The 15,259-nt window shown below is 40.0% G+C and overlaps 1 protein-coding gene across 1 annotated transcript; it reads left to right on the top strand.

The window, feature by feature from the left end:
- Positions 1–12,917: 12,917 nt before the first annotated feature.
- LOC119890342 (BTB/POZ domain-containing protein KCTD12-like) lies at positions 12,918–14,985 on the top strand. The gene has a single exon (XM_038701576.1). It carries the CDS (start codon positions 13,010–13,012, stop codon positions 13,808–13,810), a length of 801 nt encoding a protein of 266 aa, XP_038557504.1. The 5' UTR covers positions 12,918–13,009; the 3' UTR covers positions 13,811–14,985.
- The last annotated feature ends 274 nt before the right edge of the window (positions 14,986–15,259 follow it).

Below are 15,259 nucleotides of genomic sequence, written 5' to 3'. Positions count from 1 at the left end.
CATTATTTTTAGCTGTCTTTTTGTTATTTGTCATGATGCTGAAACATGAGGAGCATTGTGATCCTCCAGGGACCAGGTTCTGTTGTGTGGGTTTTATAGCAGTGGTTTCCGATCTTGAAACGAATCTATGTTGACTTGGGACTCCTTGTCACGTTGCAAAGGCTAAACCAAAAAGTGATTCTTCACTGTCAGGTTGTTGTATGAATATAACTTGAGAGGCCTGTAGAGATAACATTAACTCGTCATTTAGAAAAAGAAAGAGCAAATAGTAGGAGATGGAACACTTCTGTGTTGCAGAAATATGTTTTTATGTCTTTTTAATCATTTTGTGACCCTCAGATTTATCTTGCAACCTCTTTGAATCTCTTTTTGATCTCTGTTTTATAGGAATATTAGAGCGCATTTTAATGTATTTCACGTATTCTATTCTGCATGTAATTTTAAGCTAAAAGGAGGTATTCCAGACTTACTTTTCAAGACCTTCCGCTGCCTGTTGTGAAATGTATGTATTTTTCAAAAATGCTTTTCTTTAGAAAACCGCTTACATTGAATTTTCAGCAGGCCCAAGCTCTTTCTTATCTGTCAGGCCCTTCAGCGAGCGGGATGGTAGAAAGAGAACATGTCCTAAAACGTGACTGCAATTTCAATCGCTTGGCTTGCATCTTTGTCCCCCTCCATGGCCCCCGTGAAAGACAGCATCTTAAAATAGCTCCCGTTCTGGTTATTTACATTACCTTAAGTGCTGTACTCTCTCTTGTCTGAAACTCAGGGAGGAGCCACCCAGGGGTGGGTGGGGTTGCTGGTGGTGGAGGCAGTGAAGATGGACTTGGGCGGGGGTTAGAGAGGACTGTGGCTTACTGTCGCCCGTTGCCATAAAATCCACCCACCATCATGTGCAGGAATGACGCAAGTGCCCCACCCATCCATTGCACCTCCTCCCTCCATCGCTGGCGTCCTTTTTGATGTCCTTGAGAACTAAGACCAATCCCATAAAAAGAACAGAGGGTGGAGAAAAAGAGAGGGAGAGTCCCATCTCCATTCATAGAAAGTACCTCAGAGAGCACTCATGATAATTAACAATTATGAAGGAAAACTGGCGCATGTCCAAAAGTCAATCCATTTATTTTAGGCTTTACGATGAGGAGGTGATCGTTGGGGGATGGTTTTTGCCTAGGACTCTCTTCTAGAAAGCATTTGGATGTGAACCAAAACAAATTAATTCATTCATAACTACTGGATATATTTAGAACGTCCTATGATGATTTTCAGAAGTCATCGATATTTGGCCAGTGCAGATTTTCATCCTGCATTTGTAATAATCTAAATTTGACACATTTTTTGGACATTTGTTGTGATAGAGGATCCTCTTCTCTTCCCTTTGAATAAAGCTTAACTAATATACGTGCTAAGAATGATGATTTCTTTGCTTTTACATTTATTAAGAAACCTCAGGGTTTTGATTAACAAGCCATATAAACTGAAAACTAAGTGTTTAAAAATACGAAATTGAACAGTTTCACTACGTTTTATCTGCGCCAGCTTCCCAGACCAACCTTAAGAGATAAAAAGGAATTCTGGGAATCAATGTCCCACTAGAGCACTTTGCCTCACTGTGGACATGGGGAGATGAGATAACGCTGCATTCAGATACACTGTGCTGGAGGCAGTTATAACCCAAAGCAAGGTCACCGTCCAGGTATCACACTGCTTGCCGCAAATGTCATTTGTGAAATGGAATGCGGCTTTTTTGCACAGCTTTTAAAAGCTTGAAATCAGACCAAAATTTGCACTGGATAGCCTAAGCACTGATATTGTTTATTAAATTGTATCTCATTTCAACTAACATTACTGGCTACCACCATACATAAATGAGGTGGACACAAGAGCATCTACAAATGTGCAATATAATAGAATCCACTGTAACAACAGCGCAAAGTTGCGCCTTAAAAATCACCAAAAAGTCAACAACTTCCTGCCTTAATAAAACAGATTAAACACATTTTCAACAATATCATGGTAGAGTAGGTGGGTAAATGGGAACCAATGTTGCATGTTTGGGCACCACCAATTTTAGACATTAGGTTTACTCATTATAATTTGTATTAGGATACTCGGCCTGCGAGAACAGTTGTAAAACAAAACAACCCAGGGTTAATTAATATTTGGGCTCGAGCCATCAACAGTTTAACACAAAGTCCACGAAACAAACTGGGGATGAGGAATTTGAAAGATGTTTACCTGGCAGGGGCCGTCTAATGAAAGACTACATACTGTACTAATAAAAATCAAGATCGACCTGGATTACCCATTTTAAGTTTTTAAGTGCTGACGATTATGAAAGTTATCTCAATGTTCCCTATGTAGATCTCACCATGGCAGCAAAGTTCAGGCTTGCGTGGGGAAGTTCCTACAACCCCAAAGAGCTTTCATCTGACTGAAGCTCCAAACACAATTCTGTCAGCACTGTTTGAGTGTGAAAAGCAGGGTAGAAAGCAGCTTTAATCTTTATTTGCTCTGCTTTAAATAAGAGTTTCTGTTTTTTATGATCTTTCCCCCCAAAAAAGTTCAATTACTTGTTAAAAAATCTGAAATTTACATCTAGTCCTCCTTCCAATACCCTGAAAAATCCAGTTAATACATTGCATTGCACTGCACTAGAGGTTGCAAGTTTTCGCATCAGACAGCCATCCTTCTGCACAGTGAAGGACATCCAAGTGAAGTAACAGTATGCAAAGCGCATTTTTCAGTGGATCAGGTCTTTACTTTCTCTTATTGTAAGCCCAGAAAAAGTCAAATGCGAACATGATGTGGAGCATCAGACATGTTTTCTGGATCATGACACAAGGTACATATCTCATCTGAGGCTCAGGCCCCACCATTATGCATCATGCATCTGCAGGCCACTATTTATGTCCTTAAGTAATGTCCCCTGTAATTCAATTGCATGGCAGCTAATTGAAACATCGGAAGATGGTGAGGGACGGGGAAAGGGAGAAGACAAAGAAGGCTTGAGAGGGAGGTATGAGAGGATGTGTGTGGTACATGGATGTAAATGTTGAGAGATAATTTCTGAGTTGATTTATTGGCACAAACATACACCCTTTTTTTTTTAGTACCAAACACACCATACGATAATGTCACGTCTAATTGTTTCCCATATATCTCTCCATCTCCTCCATTAGTCCCTCCAAGCAGCTGAGGAGCATCTTTAGCAAAATGAATGTAGCGGGTGCCCTAATCGAATCAGCCATGACAACCTAATTATAGAACCAGCTTTGTTCCACTCGGGCTGGCTGCAGGTAGACCGTCCGGGGCTCACCACAGGGACGAGGCGGCTGCTCTGCAATCAGCAGACCCCTGAATTCTTAGTGAGTCAGAGCCATGAATCAGCTTCACTGATATGGAATTAGAGCTGTAAGTCAAATAGAAGAGACTAGATTTTAGTGGTGGAGAGCCGTCAGCTCCAAAGGATCAATGAGAATCAAATTGTTTCAGCATGTATGGGGAGTCAGTGGTGCAGAGATTGAGAATGACAATCAAAAAAAAGGTCTTGCATGTGAAATTCTTGTGCACAAGCAACAGTCATGCCAATGTATCCCAATGGTTATTTCTGGGGGGTTTCTTTTGTTGGGTTTTGGTTGGATATATGAAGATTAAAAGATTAATTTCTGTTACAGGATTTTACAGTTGATTTAGCTAAATTCTCAGTTTAAATGTGCAAACCTCTAGATATGAATGCAAAACACTAAATCGCACATTCAGTCCAGATCACTGAAGCAATGCAACACAAGTAATGCAAGAGTTTCTCCTAATTTAATAAGTTTCCGTGGTGAGAAGCGTTGCAACATCATAGCTAAGAATAATAATAACTTGAAATATGAAAATGTTTGATATCTTAAAGGTATAATATGTAACATTTCCACATTAAAATGTCTAAAAACGACTAGAACAGAGGTGAGGGCCAAACGTTTTATAAATGTAAGAAGTCACAGGTCAAAGAAATTTTTGAACAGAAAGTGTTGCAGTCAAAATAGTCACAATCATCATTTTGATGTATCAATGTAGGATTTTCTGTGGTGAAGGCCAAAGTTAGACTATAGACTCCTTTATCTGTATTTACAGTAATACCGCATATTCAGTTAATAAGAGGAACTTTTTTTTGTCATTCTTACTCTGCATATCAACTTCTGCATGACATTTTGCATTTCTCATTGCTGTTTGTATAATTGTAAACTCAATTTTAATGTGAATTAGTTGTTTGACAGAATGATAATTGTTAACATTTTATGTTTAAAATTCAGCGATGAAGATGTAAAATGTGATGTTTTGATAAACTTACAGCCCTAATGCAACATTAGTGTTTTTACTTCTCTACATTCTGACTTGTCTTTATTCATATGAGGGCTGCCCTGCCACATAACATGTTTCCCTCAGCTCATCTCTTTTCTAAAGACAGGAAGGAAGGGACATGCTGGATGGACAGTCATCTTTTTCATCCCATAGAAAGTCAGTGGGGAGAATAATGTAGCGACCACACACACATACACATACACATACATACAAAAGCACACATTAGCCCCAGGGGACCACTTCACTCTCCAAATGAAGACGGTGAGGGAGGGTGGATGTGAACAATTCACATCCAGACAAGCACACACAAGGGGCCCGTGGTGTTGGTGAGGGGTGGGGGTTGGTTTGACACAAAGGCACAGAAGCAGAGATGTGACATTTCTGATGAAAATGCTGTTTGGATGGAATACGATTTTATTGTCATAGCCTTATGATGAGACAGAAATTAAGAAAAAAATTATTTTAAGGCCACAACACACTTGAGATTTTGTTAAATTTTGTTTTTAAAATCATTTGTTTCTACAGTGTCACATGGCAGGCAGAAGGTTTAGCATTGAGGGACAGTAAGGGTGAAGCACAAGAGAAGAAACAAAGGACAAAGGCAGAAAGAAAATGTTAGGAGGGTCGTGGTACCTCTTAGCTCATCACGACGCACATCAGCCTCCAGCCCCACCCTGTCTAAGTGTGTGTGTGTATGTGTTTGAGTGTCTTCAGTATCACAATCAGTGCCCTGGCTGAGTCTGAGCCAGAGGATCCATTAGGGCTGATTGAGGAGCACAAGGGTGCAGACGTAACCCTGAGAGAAGGTGACAAGAACACACACACACACACACATACATACAGTCCAGTCTAGTCACATAAAGCATGAGTAAGACTAAAGACAAACACACACACATACTGTACATACACTAAAGAAAGTTGTCATTCTTTACTGTTGAGGGAGGGATAGATTTGCAGTTGAACCACAATAAGGAAGTAAAAGGTTCAAAATGAAAAGTTCATGTAGGAACTGCACAGCAAATGCACAAAAGGGTCTGTTTGTATAATACAAGAGGTAACAAAAGGCTGAAGCCTAATAACAGGATTTGTAGACTTTCAGTCCGAACACTTTGCGGGAAAAAGCATGTGTGTTGCTAATAACATTAACAGTGGCTCAGTTCTATTCTATGGAGAATGCCTATGGACAGAGTCCAAAATTGTGTGCTACACCCCTGGTCCCCGTAATCTGTGACAGTAGTACACTGCCAGGACCCTGAAATTGAAGCATCCGAATGGAATTCAGCCGTCCTTCATTTTATTATTCACACCTGTGCTTCTTCCCACTGTGACATGTCAAAATGTCATGTGAAAATGCTCTGTTGGCTCTACTGTAGCCTACTGTATTGTTCTGTACAATTTGCTTGACTGTGTGATATTTGACACGGTTTTGGATAATAATTTTATTTTTTATTTTAAACAATTAGCCCACTATAAAAAAAAACGCCCTTCAAAGGCTGGTCCTAGTGTGAAATTGATGATCTAGTTATTATTGCAAGTTTAAAGCATGTTAGCTAGTTGTGTTGTTGTGCATGTTAGTTATGTGCTCACTTACATAATAAAGCATGTGAGTATCAACTTTATGTTGATAGATTTGAATTATGGATTATTTTTAATAAAATGTTTTATTCAGAAAACCAGCATTTTTCAGTTAAACCTACTGTTGCTTGTAGCAACGGCTACTGGTGCAATAGACCAGACCGGCATTGCATCATTAACTGACAAGCCTAACATTACCTGGTGATTTTATTAAATATAGATGTCCGGATAAGCAATGTCTGGCCACTTATCCACTTGGACTACTGAAGGAACATGACGGCCAACAGATCAACCTTAATTTATCAAGGTATAGTGAATGCTCAGGTTCTGGCAAGGTTTCAAAATAATTATCAGACATGTCTATAAAACGTTTGTTTAATACAAAAGGAATGCATACAAACTTGTCTAAATTGTCACACAAATGTATGTCAAATTGAATTGAGTGGCCCCCAAAAAATGTTATTTCAGGTTTATAGAGCACTGCAAAATGTTGTTTTTGCTGTTGCTATTGATAGTTTGTTATGTTTTATACTCTAGTCTGATAGTTTAAACAGTAGAAGGTAAATTTAGGTGCTTCGGTACAATCAGCAGATGGTCCACCATATGATAATGGAGTTTAAATAGCTCCCCAAAACTTAATATATGGGACTTTTCTGTAATTCAGGCAGGCACAGAGGTCATTTTATAGTCACATGTTCCATGCCTCCTCCAATCACACGTGTCCATGACCTATCTCTCGCAGTAGGTGGTCCATATAAACATTTGGTGCTCATTCAGTCGACATTCAACATCACTGAGGTCTGTATTCTCGCTGCTACCCTGCTGCCTGCTTTCAGAAATGTAACTCCCTCTGCCTCCCCAGGCTCCTGCATTGACATTTAGTTGTGTTGGTAGTGTGAATTGCTTATTATGTGTTTGTGTTCATTCAATGTTGTTGTTCCAGAGCATCACATGAGCATATGAGCCCCACCACCAAACTAACTAGGCTATGCATATCATTGAAATTAATTATTAAAACATCCTGACTGAAATCAGAAATATCCTACAGTTATAGTGTAGTAGCACATGAAGTCAAAGTGTGATTTGGAGAAAAAGAGAGTGCGTGAATGAGTGATTCCTTGTTGACAGAGAAGAAGAAAGGGGTTTCTGACCCTTGTCTCTGACGGTGTGTCAGACAGGAGCAGGGACAGGATCACTGGAGAGGAGCTGGACGAGGGCGAGAGGGAGGGAGACAACACATGGATGATGGGCCGGGTTCTTTGGAGAGCACTGAGACAGTGCCGAGGTCACACTCCAGTACACTGCAGATTGACAGTGCTTGGCTGGGTGTCACATCAGAAGGCTGCCTTATGTCACAAGCAGGAGATCACATGATTGCTCAGATCCAGGGATAGGTCATAATACAGCACTACACACAAACATGTACAAATACAGACACAGTCAAAGTAAAGTCACAACAATCCAACATTTTCAACCATACTTGGCTTGTATTTTGAGGGCTGCATTTTTCACACACATTTACAGCAGCTCTGACCTTGGCATAAAACAAAAGAATGTTTATCCTTTTAAGTTTTGTTTGGTGTATAAAGGGTTTCTTTTTAAGTTAATATAAGCTGTGTCTGTAGAAGTAGTTATCTTTCTTCTGACCACTAGGTGGAGCCAGGTGGACTGAAAATAGGGCTGCACATTTGTATTTCAGTTTTTATGCAAAAAGAGTTTTAAAGAGGCACTCATGTTGAAAAAAATTTAATCTAAATGTAAACTTTATATTGTTTTCTTCTGTATCTACACTTAAATCCAATGAGCTTGTGGATCCTTGTAATCTCATCAGTCTGTCTCAGTCTTGTCACTTGTGTTGTGGAAATGGAAATTGTAAATTCTGATTATACTGGTATTGTATTTAAGTACACTTTTTGAGGTAGCCTGCTTTACTTGAGTTTTTCTATTTCTTTCTACTACTTTACATTTACTACTACTCCACTACTACTGTGTTTACTTACTCCACTACAATTGTTTTAAAGTTACAGTTACTAGTTGCTTGTGACCCCTTACAAAAACAGTTTAATTTCAGAAGTCTGAGTTGTCAGCATCTCCAACAGACATGTCCCCTCTAAACGTTTTAGAGGACTGAATTAAAATAACTGGTTGAGGCCCAAAGAAGTAATATTATTTCACAACATTTCACAACAAGGGCTAAATTTAGAGAATAGTCCCAAAAGTAGGCTCCTACAATATTGATGCAGAATTTAGTTTTTACTCCTCTTCTATTTATTATCTCTTGACCTCTTATATTTATATTGAGAACCTTTGACGGGGCTTGACTCCTACAACAGTAAAATGCAGCTAACACATTGATGAATCTGTATTAACAATCTGTTGTCCGTAATATATAGCCTAATGTTCCTCCTGCTAAGTGCCGTTTTGCCTTATAACCAGTACTTTTACTTTTGATAGTCTACTTTAAACATATTTCTGATGAGACTTTTGGACTAGAGTTTTTAATGTAGGGTTATTTTTTGTACATCGTTATACTGTAAAACATCTTCTTCCAGCACCGCATAGGCCACTGGGACAATCAAAAACATGTTTATAGTCGAACAAAATTATGTCACTACCCTAAAATGTTAAGTTTTGTTCTCCCTCTCTCAAACTCACCCAATAGCAGAACACAATGAAATTTGTAATAAGAAATTCACAGTTCAGTTTATTTAGATACAACTTCACAAGTATGTGCAACAGAGGTTTCTTACTTGCAGTCTTGCATCGCCATGAGCTGGACAGGTGGCGAAGAAACAGCTGAAATGCTGAAGGAGGCGGACAGACTGAGATCTCCAACAGGGAACAAAAACCTGAGGCCAACCTGAACATATTTTTTAAAAACCAAAATAATGCTTTGACCTCCACTACATCGACATAAAACCTATGATGTCTTTTGTCAGGGTCAGCAACCAGGAATAGGCAAAGACAGGCTACATCAAAATGTAATGTAAAAAAAGATATCCTACCAAATACCCTAATTTTATGAGCATCAAAATAAACTACTAAATACAGCAGCCATGATGTGTATAAAATTATTTACTGTAGTTTTTGCATTTTAAAAGTACTAAAAATACTTTTCCAAAGTAGGCTACAATGAAATCATTGACTCAGCTGATTAAGTGGACAATGTTTGAGAGCAACAGCATTTCTCTGCCTAATAAGTTATGTGATAAATCTGACATAAATCTCCAAATATACATGTATCATCAATACGGCCCATCCCTGTCAACAACACTCAACACAACATAATGTGTGGCCTTATACATAAATATAATCCAAAAACTACAGATGAATACATGATCTGATGGGTTTCAGAGGGGGACCTATGTGAGGAGTAAATGAGCTGTCATTTCTCTCAACCTTTATATTCTCTATGAAATGGCTGGAAAGCTAAAACCTTATAACGTGTCCTTTTATCCAATTATATTCTGCCAGACTGTGAGAAAAAATGGTAACATTTAATGGCAATGACACAAGCATGAGGTGGAGACTGGACAGAGGACACTGATTTAAGTGTGTGGTGTGCATAGAGCCAGAGATTGAGAGAGAGAGAGAGAGAGAGAGAGAGAGACACTTGAACGTGTTTTATTATAAGACAAGTAGTGACCAGTATTTGTGATTTATGTGGAAACAAACCACACAACAACCACAACTTCTGCTTGGATTTTATACAGTGAGCAGAAAGAAGAACTTTAAATGTAAAAGACAAAGCACTGTCACACAGAAGAGCGTCACAATACATTTTTCTACAGTTGTTCTTGTTCTACTGGTGTTTTCAGTTTGTGGTGGCACATTTCTGGATAATCTCTTTCATAACTTGTGGACACAATGTGGCTTAGTACTTTAGTAAAAACATCCATTACAGTAACGAAACAACAACCTGCTTCATCATTTCCTGTCCATTAGATGTCACTCTAATCCAAAGATTAAAATGTCTCTGAAACAAGAACTCCTGTCAAGAAAGCAACTGGTCTAAAATGCTTTGTATGTATTTGATTTTGTACAGATGTATCTTCTGCACCTGGTCTGAATCAGACAAGAAAACTCATGTCAAACTCTCTAAGTCACATGTCTTTATTGCATTTATCAAGAGCATGGCATGTCATCACGATGGAACCTGTTTTTCTTTCATTAAATTTGGATCAAAGCATAATTTATTCCATAATCATATTTATTATAAAACTGTATTAACAGGAATGTTACTGCAACACCACTGTGGTTCTGGTTTTCCCTTTCTGTATAATTTCTGCAGGCCACAGCTGTATCTCTAAATGTTTACTGTAAGAAATGTTGTTTTCCATAATACAGATGGATCTTAATGAGCATTCTCTCTCACAAACAACTGGTGCTTTTTTTTTCATCAAACAAAACTCCGCAGAGATGAGATCACAGACCAATTACATCTCACTCAGATTAAGAGTGATAATGTCAGGGATCCTCCTCAGTAGAAATACTAGTGTGTGTGCACTGAAATATGAATACAGCCTACACTGCACTCCAAGACTAGATCAAAGAGCTCTTTGGTGTTAAGCTGAAATCGATCCTGGGTTAAGACATATGTGGGTTTGAGGAAAAGCGTGGCCTCTTTTCAAGGGATTTTGGAGACACCACAGATCAGTCAGACTAGCTTTATCTTACTGTTAAAATAGAGGTTTCTGGTACATGTACTGAACTTTTCCTGTTTCTATTCAATTTTCAGTGCAGGGGTGTATACGCTCACTTATACCACCTCCCCTCTCAGTTGTACAGGAACATTTGGGGTTCATTAGTGGATATTGCATTTTATCTTGGAGACAAGGGATTGACTCTTGGCCAAGGTGATGTTTTCAACCTACATTATATGAAAAGAGAATTTGTTAATTCCCGTCAAACACACTGTGGCTTTGCCTCATATGCAGTGTTCAAATTGTTCAAACACATACACAGCGGGAGGCCTGAGGATAAGTTTGACTCATGGGGCCCCAGAAGACAAAAATGCTTCAGGGAAAATATGACAAATAATGTAACGCCCCTGCCCCCTTGAACATTGGGATGCAGCTTAACTGCTTGAGTCTTAAAATAAACTACAGGCAACCCAGATTTTAGTAATACTCAGAACACTTTAAACCAGGTTACATCAAGGATTAATAATGTATTATAACTGCATATTAACAGCCACAGGGCAATATGTTAACAAAACAATCTCGCCTCAAGGCCAATTTAGTAGCTGTACAGGAGCTGCCCATCATATCACAAACTCTTCCTGCAGATGGAGTTTGACCAGTTGTCAGGAAATCTTCTTTTTCTTTTTTTTTTTAGCATATCTTTTTAAGCCAACATGAGCGAGAAGTCATTGAACTGTAAAAAAGTAGATAATTAAAAAAAAATCTTTCTTGAGAACTACAAAGACTCCTGCTGATGAGGTTCATGTGATATGACTGAAAGCTCCAGAACAACAATGGCACTAAACTCATCCTGAGGTAGAGCTGCTGTTTTCAAGGTCAAGAATGAATTTTGAACCTCTGATTAAACCTAAGTATCATAACTGTTTATTATCAATCCACTCATTTTTATATGACATGTTATATAATGTGTTATTAACATCAGGGTGCTTCATGTAAACATGATGAATGGAGAGTTGTTATGGCTGCCATAATAACTTTTTCTTCGTAACAGCTTGTCTGCTTCTAGTTAAGGGTGACTGTTGTCATCTGAACAGACCATACTGTATCAAAGTTTCTGCAGCTAAATAGAATACGTGTACATGAAATAATGTTAAATCTTTTTACTGTTATGTACTGTGCCGCAGAAAGACACAAACATCCTGTTTCAGATATCAGCACATCCTGACTTCACTTGAAGCTGTCAAAAGTCATGCAATAAAAATAAATATTCACCATTCATTATGGTTACCACATTATGAAACTACTCCATCACAAATAAACAGTCCTGCATTTATCATTTTACTTAAACAGACGTATGTACAAAAGCAGCCTACAAGCAGTAAAAAGTACACAAGGCAGAAGAAAGGCCCCTGCTGTATTATATAACTGACGTGTAATGTGTAGCTACTTACGGTGGAGTTAATTTCAACTGCTTTATTTACTATTAGTAGTTTAAACTGTAACCATGCTTAACATTTTATAAGATGAGTAAATGTTTTGTATGCAAAAAACTTAATCTGTAAGGTAACTATAGCTGTCCAGAAATGCTATGAGTAAAAAGTACAATATATCCCACTGAAATGGAGAGGAGTAGGACTATAAAGTATAGTGTAAAATGGAAGTAGTGTAGGTTACTTAATACTGTTTGTTTAATCCTTACAAACACCTAATTATGTGTATAATGGGCAAGTTATGAGCAAGCTTTAGACCAGCGGGTAGGCAGGTTTTCTTACTTTTGGACAGAGACAGACTTGCTGTTTCCCCATGTTTCCAGTGTTTATGCTAAGCTAAGCTAAACGACTGGTGGCTGTAGATCAGTGGTTCTCAAGGTGGGGTCCAGGGACCCCCAGGAGTCCTTTAAGGGGTTCCAGAGGGGTCCCAGCCAAAAGAGGAATAATTTATTTTCACTGTAATCGCATCCACAACTTACTTTAGTTGCACTTTCTGTAGCCTAATAAAACATCTAAAAGCAAAATCCTATCTGATGGAGGACCCTGGCACAAAATCTTAATTTGACAAAATCAAATGGGCACCCATGGTCTAATTTGTGTCAAATTGGAGAACCCCTGCTGTGGCTTCATACTTCCAGGGTATGATTAAGAGTAGTAGCTTGTGTAACTTTTCCTTTCAGTCCAGTGGCCTACTTGAGTAAAGGCTGGCCTGTTGCTAATTATGTTTGTAAGTTTCAAAGTAGGAGGTTGAGGCTTACATGGAGCCCTTGAAGGCGGTATTACGTTTTCTCAGGGCTTTCCAGTGAACAGTTAATGTTTTTATTGGCCGTCCTTTTCCTTCTCCTCCCACTCAACCAAACCACTACAAACATATCTGTACTGTGAGGGTAGGCTCCACTCTGAAACTATCCGTCCTTGGTGGGGCACTGTAACAGAGAGAGAGAGAGAAAGATGGCCCACACAGACAGCCGAAGTTCAACTTTCCCTGAGATAGTGGAGCTAAACGTGGGCGGGCAGGTGTATGTGACCCGACTTGAAACCCTCACGGCGGTGCCCAACTCTCTCCTGTGGACCAAGTTCACCCAGAGCTCCCCTGGCGACCTGCCCACAGACAGCAAAGGCCGCTTCTTCTTCGACCGGGACGGCTTTCTGTTCCGCTACATTTTGGATTACTTACGGGACTCTGAGCTTTTCCTGCCCGAGTTTTTCAAAGAGAGGAGGAGGCTGCAGAAAGAAGCGGACTTCTTCCAGCTGCCGGAGCTGTCGAGGCGCCTCGCAGCGGCCAGCTCGTGCGCGGAGGACAGCGGAGACCCGGAGGAGGCTGAGCTCACCAGCCCGGTCACCACCACCTCCTCCTCCTCGTCCTCGGACAGGACCCTGCGCTCTCCTGGGACCGACTCCGGCTACATCACCATCGGGTACAGAGGCAGCTACACTATCGGGAGAGACATCCAGGCGGACGCTAAATTCCGCAGGGTTGCCAGGATAACCGTCTGCAGCAAGATCTCGCTGGCTAAAGAGGTTTTTGGAGACACCCTGAATGAGAGCCGCGACCCGGACCGCCCGCCTGACAAATACACCGCTAGGTATTACCTCAAGTATAACTTTCTGGAGCAGGCGTTTGACCGGCTGGCCGAAGCGGGCTTCCACATGGTGGCCTGCAACTCCACCGGGACCTGCTCGTACGCCAGCAACGACGGGGGGGAGGATAAACTGTGGACCAGTTACACCGAGTATGTTTTCGCCCGATGAACGGACTGAGAACTATGAAGGGTGCAGTCACGCTCGCGACTTATTTCAACTAATTCTAGGAGCCATTATCAGCTACAATAGTTCTTACATTGATTAACGCCCCCAAACTGGCAGGTTCAGACTCGCCTGGTTTCAGTGTAAAGTGTGTGTTTTTTGTCACTCTGCTCTGTGTAAGTGGGATCATCAGCCAGCATTAAACCTTTCTGCCATTTCCCCTGTTTTGCAATTGACTACTCCATATTGAAGCATAGGCTACATTTCATTGGTTGGTGAGGAGTTAAGACAGAGATGACTCTTTTGATATAAATGCCCTCAGTTGTGCTATTTTTATGGCTTTCACACAGACTGGCTTGTTGTTAAAGCTGAGGTAAGCAACTTCGAGGAACCGGAAGAGTTCAGCTATATTTTTTAAAGTATCCAACCGAGAGACAAAAAAAAAAAAAACACCCCTCCCTCTTAAGCCACCCCCCCCGAAAACACAACACAGGTACGCAGATAGGCAGTTAGACAGGCAGGCTGGTCAGCCAACCATGATTGGTCCATCCTATGACAGTCCTGTGACAGCTACCGATACCTGATGTTTTTCCATTTGTGTGTAAGAGAATTTGATGTATTGATGGCTCTCTGTATGTAAAGAGAATTCCAACAGGTAAATAAATTGCCTACCCCAGCTTTAAGTAACATATTACTGAGGGTGGCAGAAATGTTAGGAGCTGATCCTTACTGAACTGTGCTTGCATTGTCATGTTATTGTAGAGAGGCTACTGATGTTCTGAACACATTAACTAGGACAGGTGTTCTGTATATAGCCTTATGTTTGGTCTGGTTTCCACCCACAGCTCCTTCTGTATTATCCTTATAACTCTTAAGTGTTTCATTGTGGGGGATTGGAGTACAAGTGAGACAGTTAGTTATTGGTGTTATACCTTTATTAATTATTTGTTGAATTTGATTATATCGAGCACACAGGCAGTATCACTGTTTTTGAGATTTGGATTTGGGACTTTTTCCACAATGCTACAATGTTATGTTCCATCTATGAGCAAATGTCATTGTTTTCTCTTGAGATATCAAGCTACAGCAAATAAAGTGTGACACTGTAACACTATCCACCTCATCGTCCCCTTGGGTTCACTGTGAAAACGCTTCTTTTTCAAATACATTAATGCTTCCTTTCACACAAGTAAGCGTGCTTTTTTTGTCTTCTCAGTGGACCAGTGTTTTGGTGCTTTCTTTGTGTATATGCCAAAAAGAGAGAAAGGAATTTAAGAAATGTACAAGACCGCCATTGATATATTCATCTAGCAGGGGAGTTTCCTCGCGCGATCAAGCCAGACTGACCCTCACTCATGGATACTTTTACAAGTAAGGACATATTAGGGATCAAATTCCCCATTGAAAAAGCAATGACCTCGGTAGAGTGTAATGCCACTGAAAAGTTTTGATGAG

This window comes from Micropterus salmoides, unplaced genomic scaffold, assembly GCF_014851395.1.
Source record: "Micropterus salmoides isolate LMB-PRFRI ecotype aquatic unplaced genomic scaffold, ASM1485139v1 Ms_hic_scaffold_6, whole genome shotgun sequence".
In the NCBI taxonomy this organism is placed as follows: domain Eukaryota; kingdom Metazoa; phylum Chordata; class Actinopteri; order Centrarchiformes; family Centrarchidae; genus Micropterus; species Micropterus salmoides.
The sequence above is the reverse complement of the archived record's forward strand: the minus strand, read 5'-3'. Positions and strand labels throughout refer to the sequence as shown.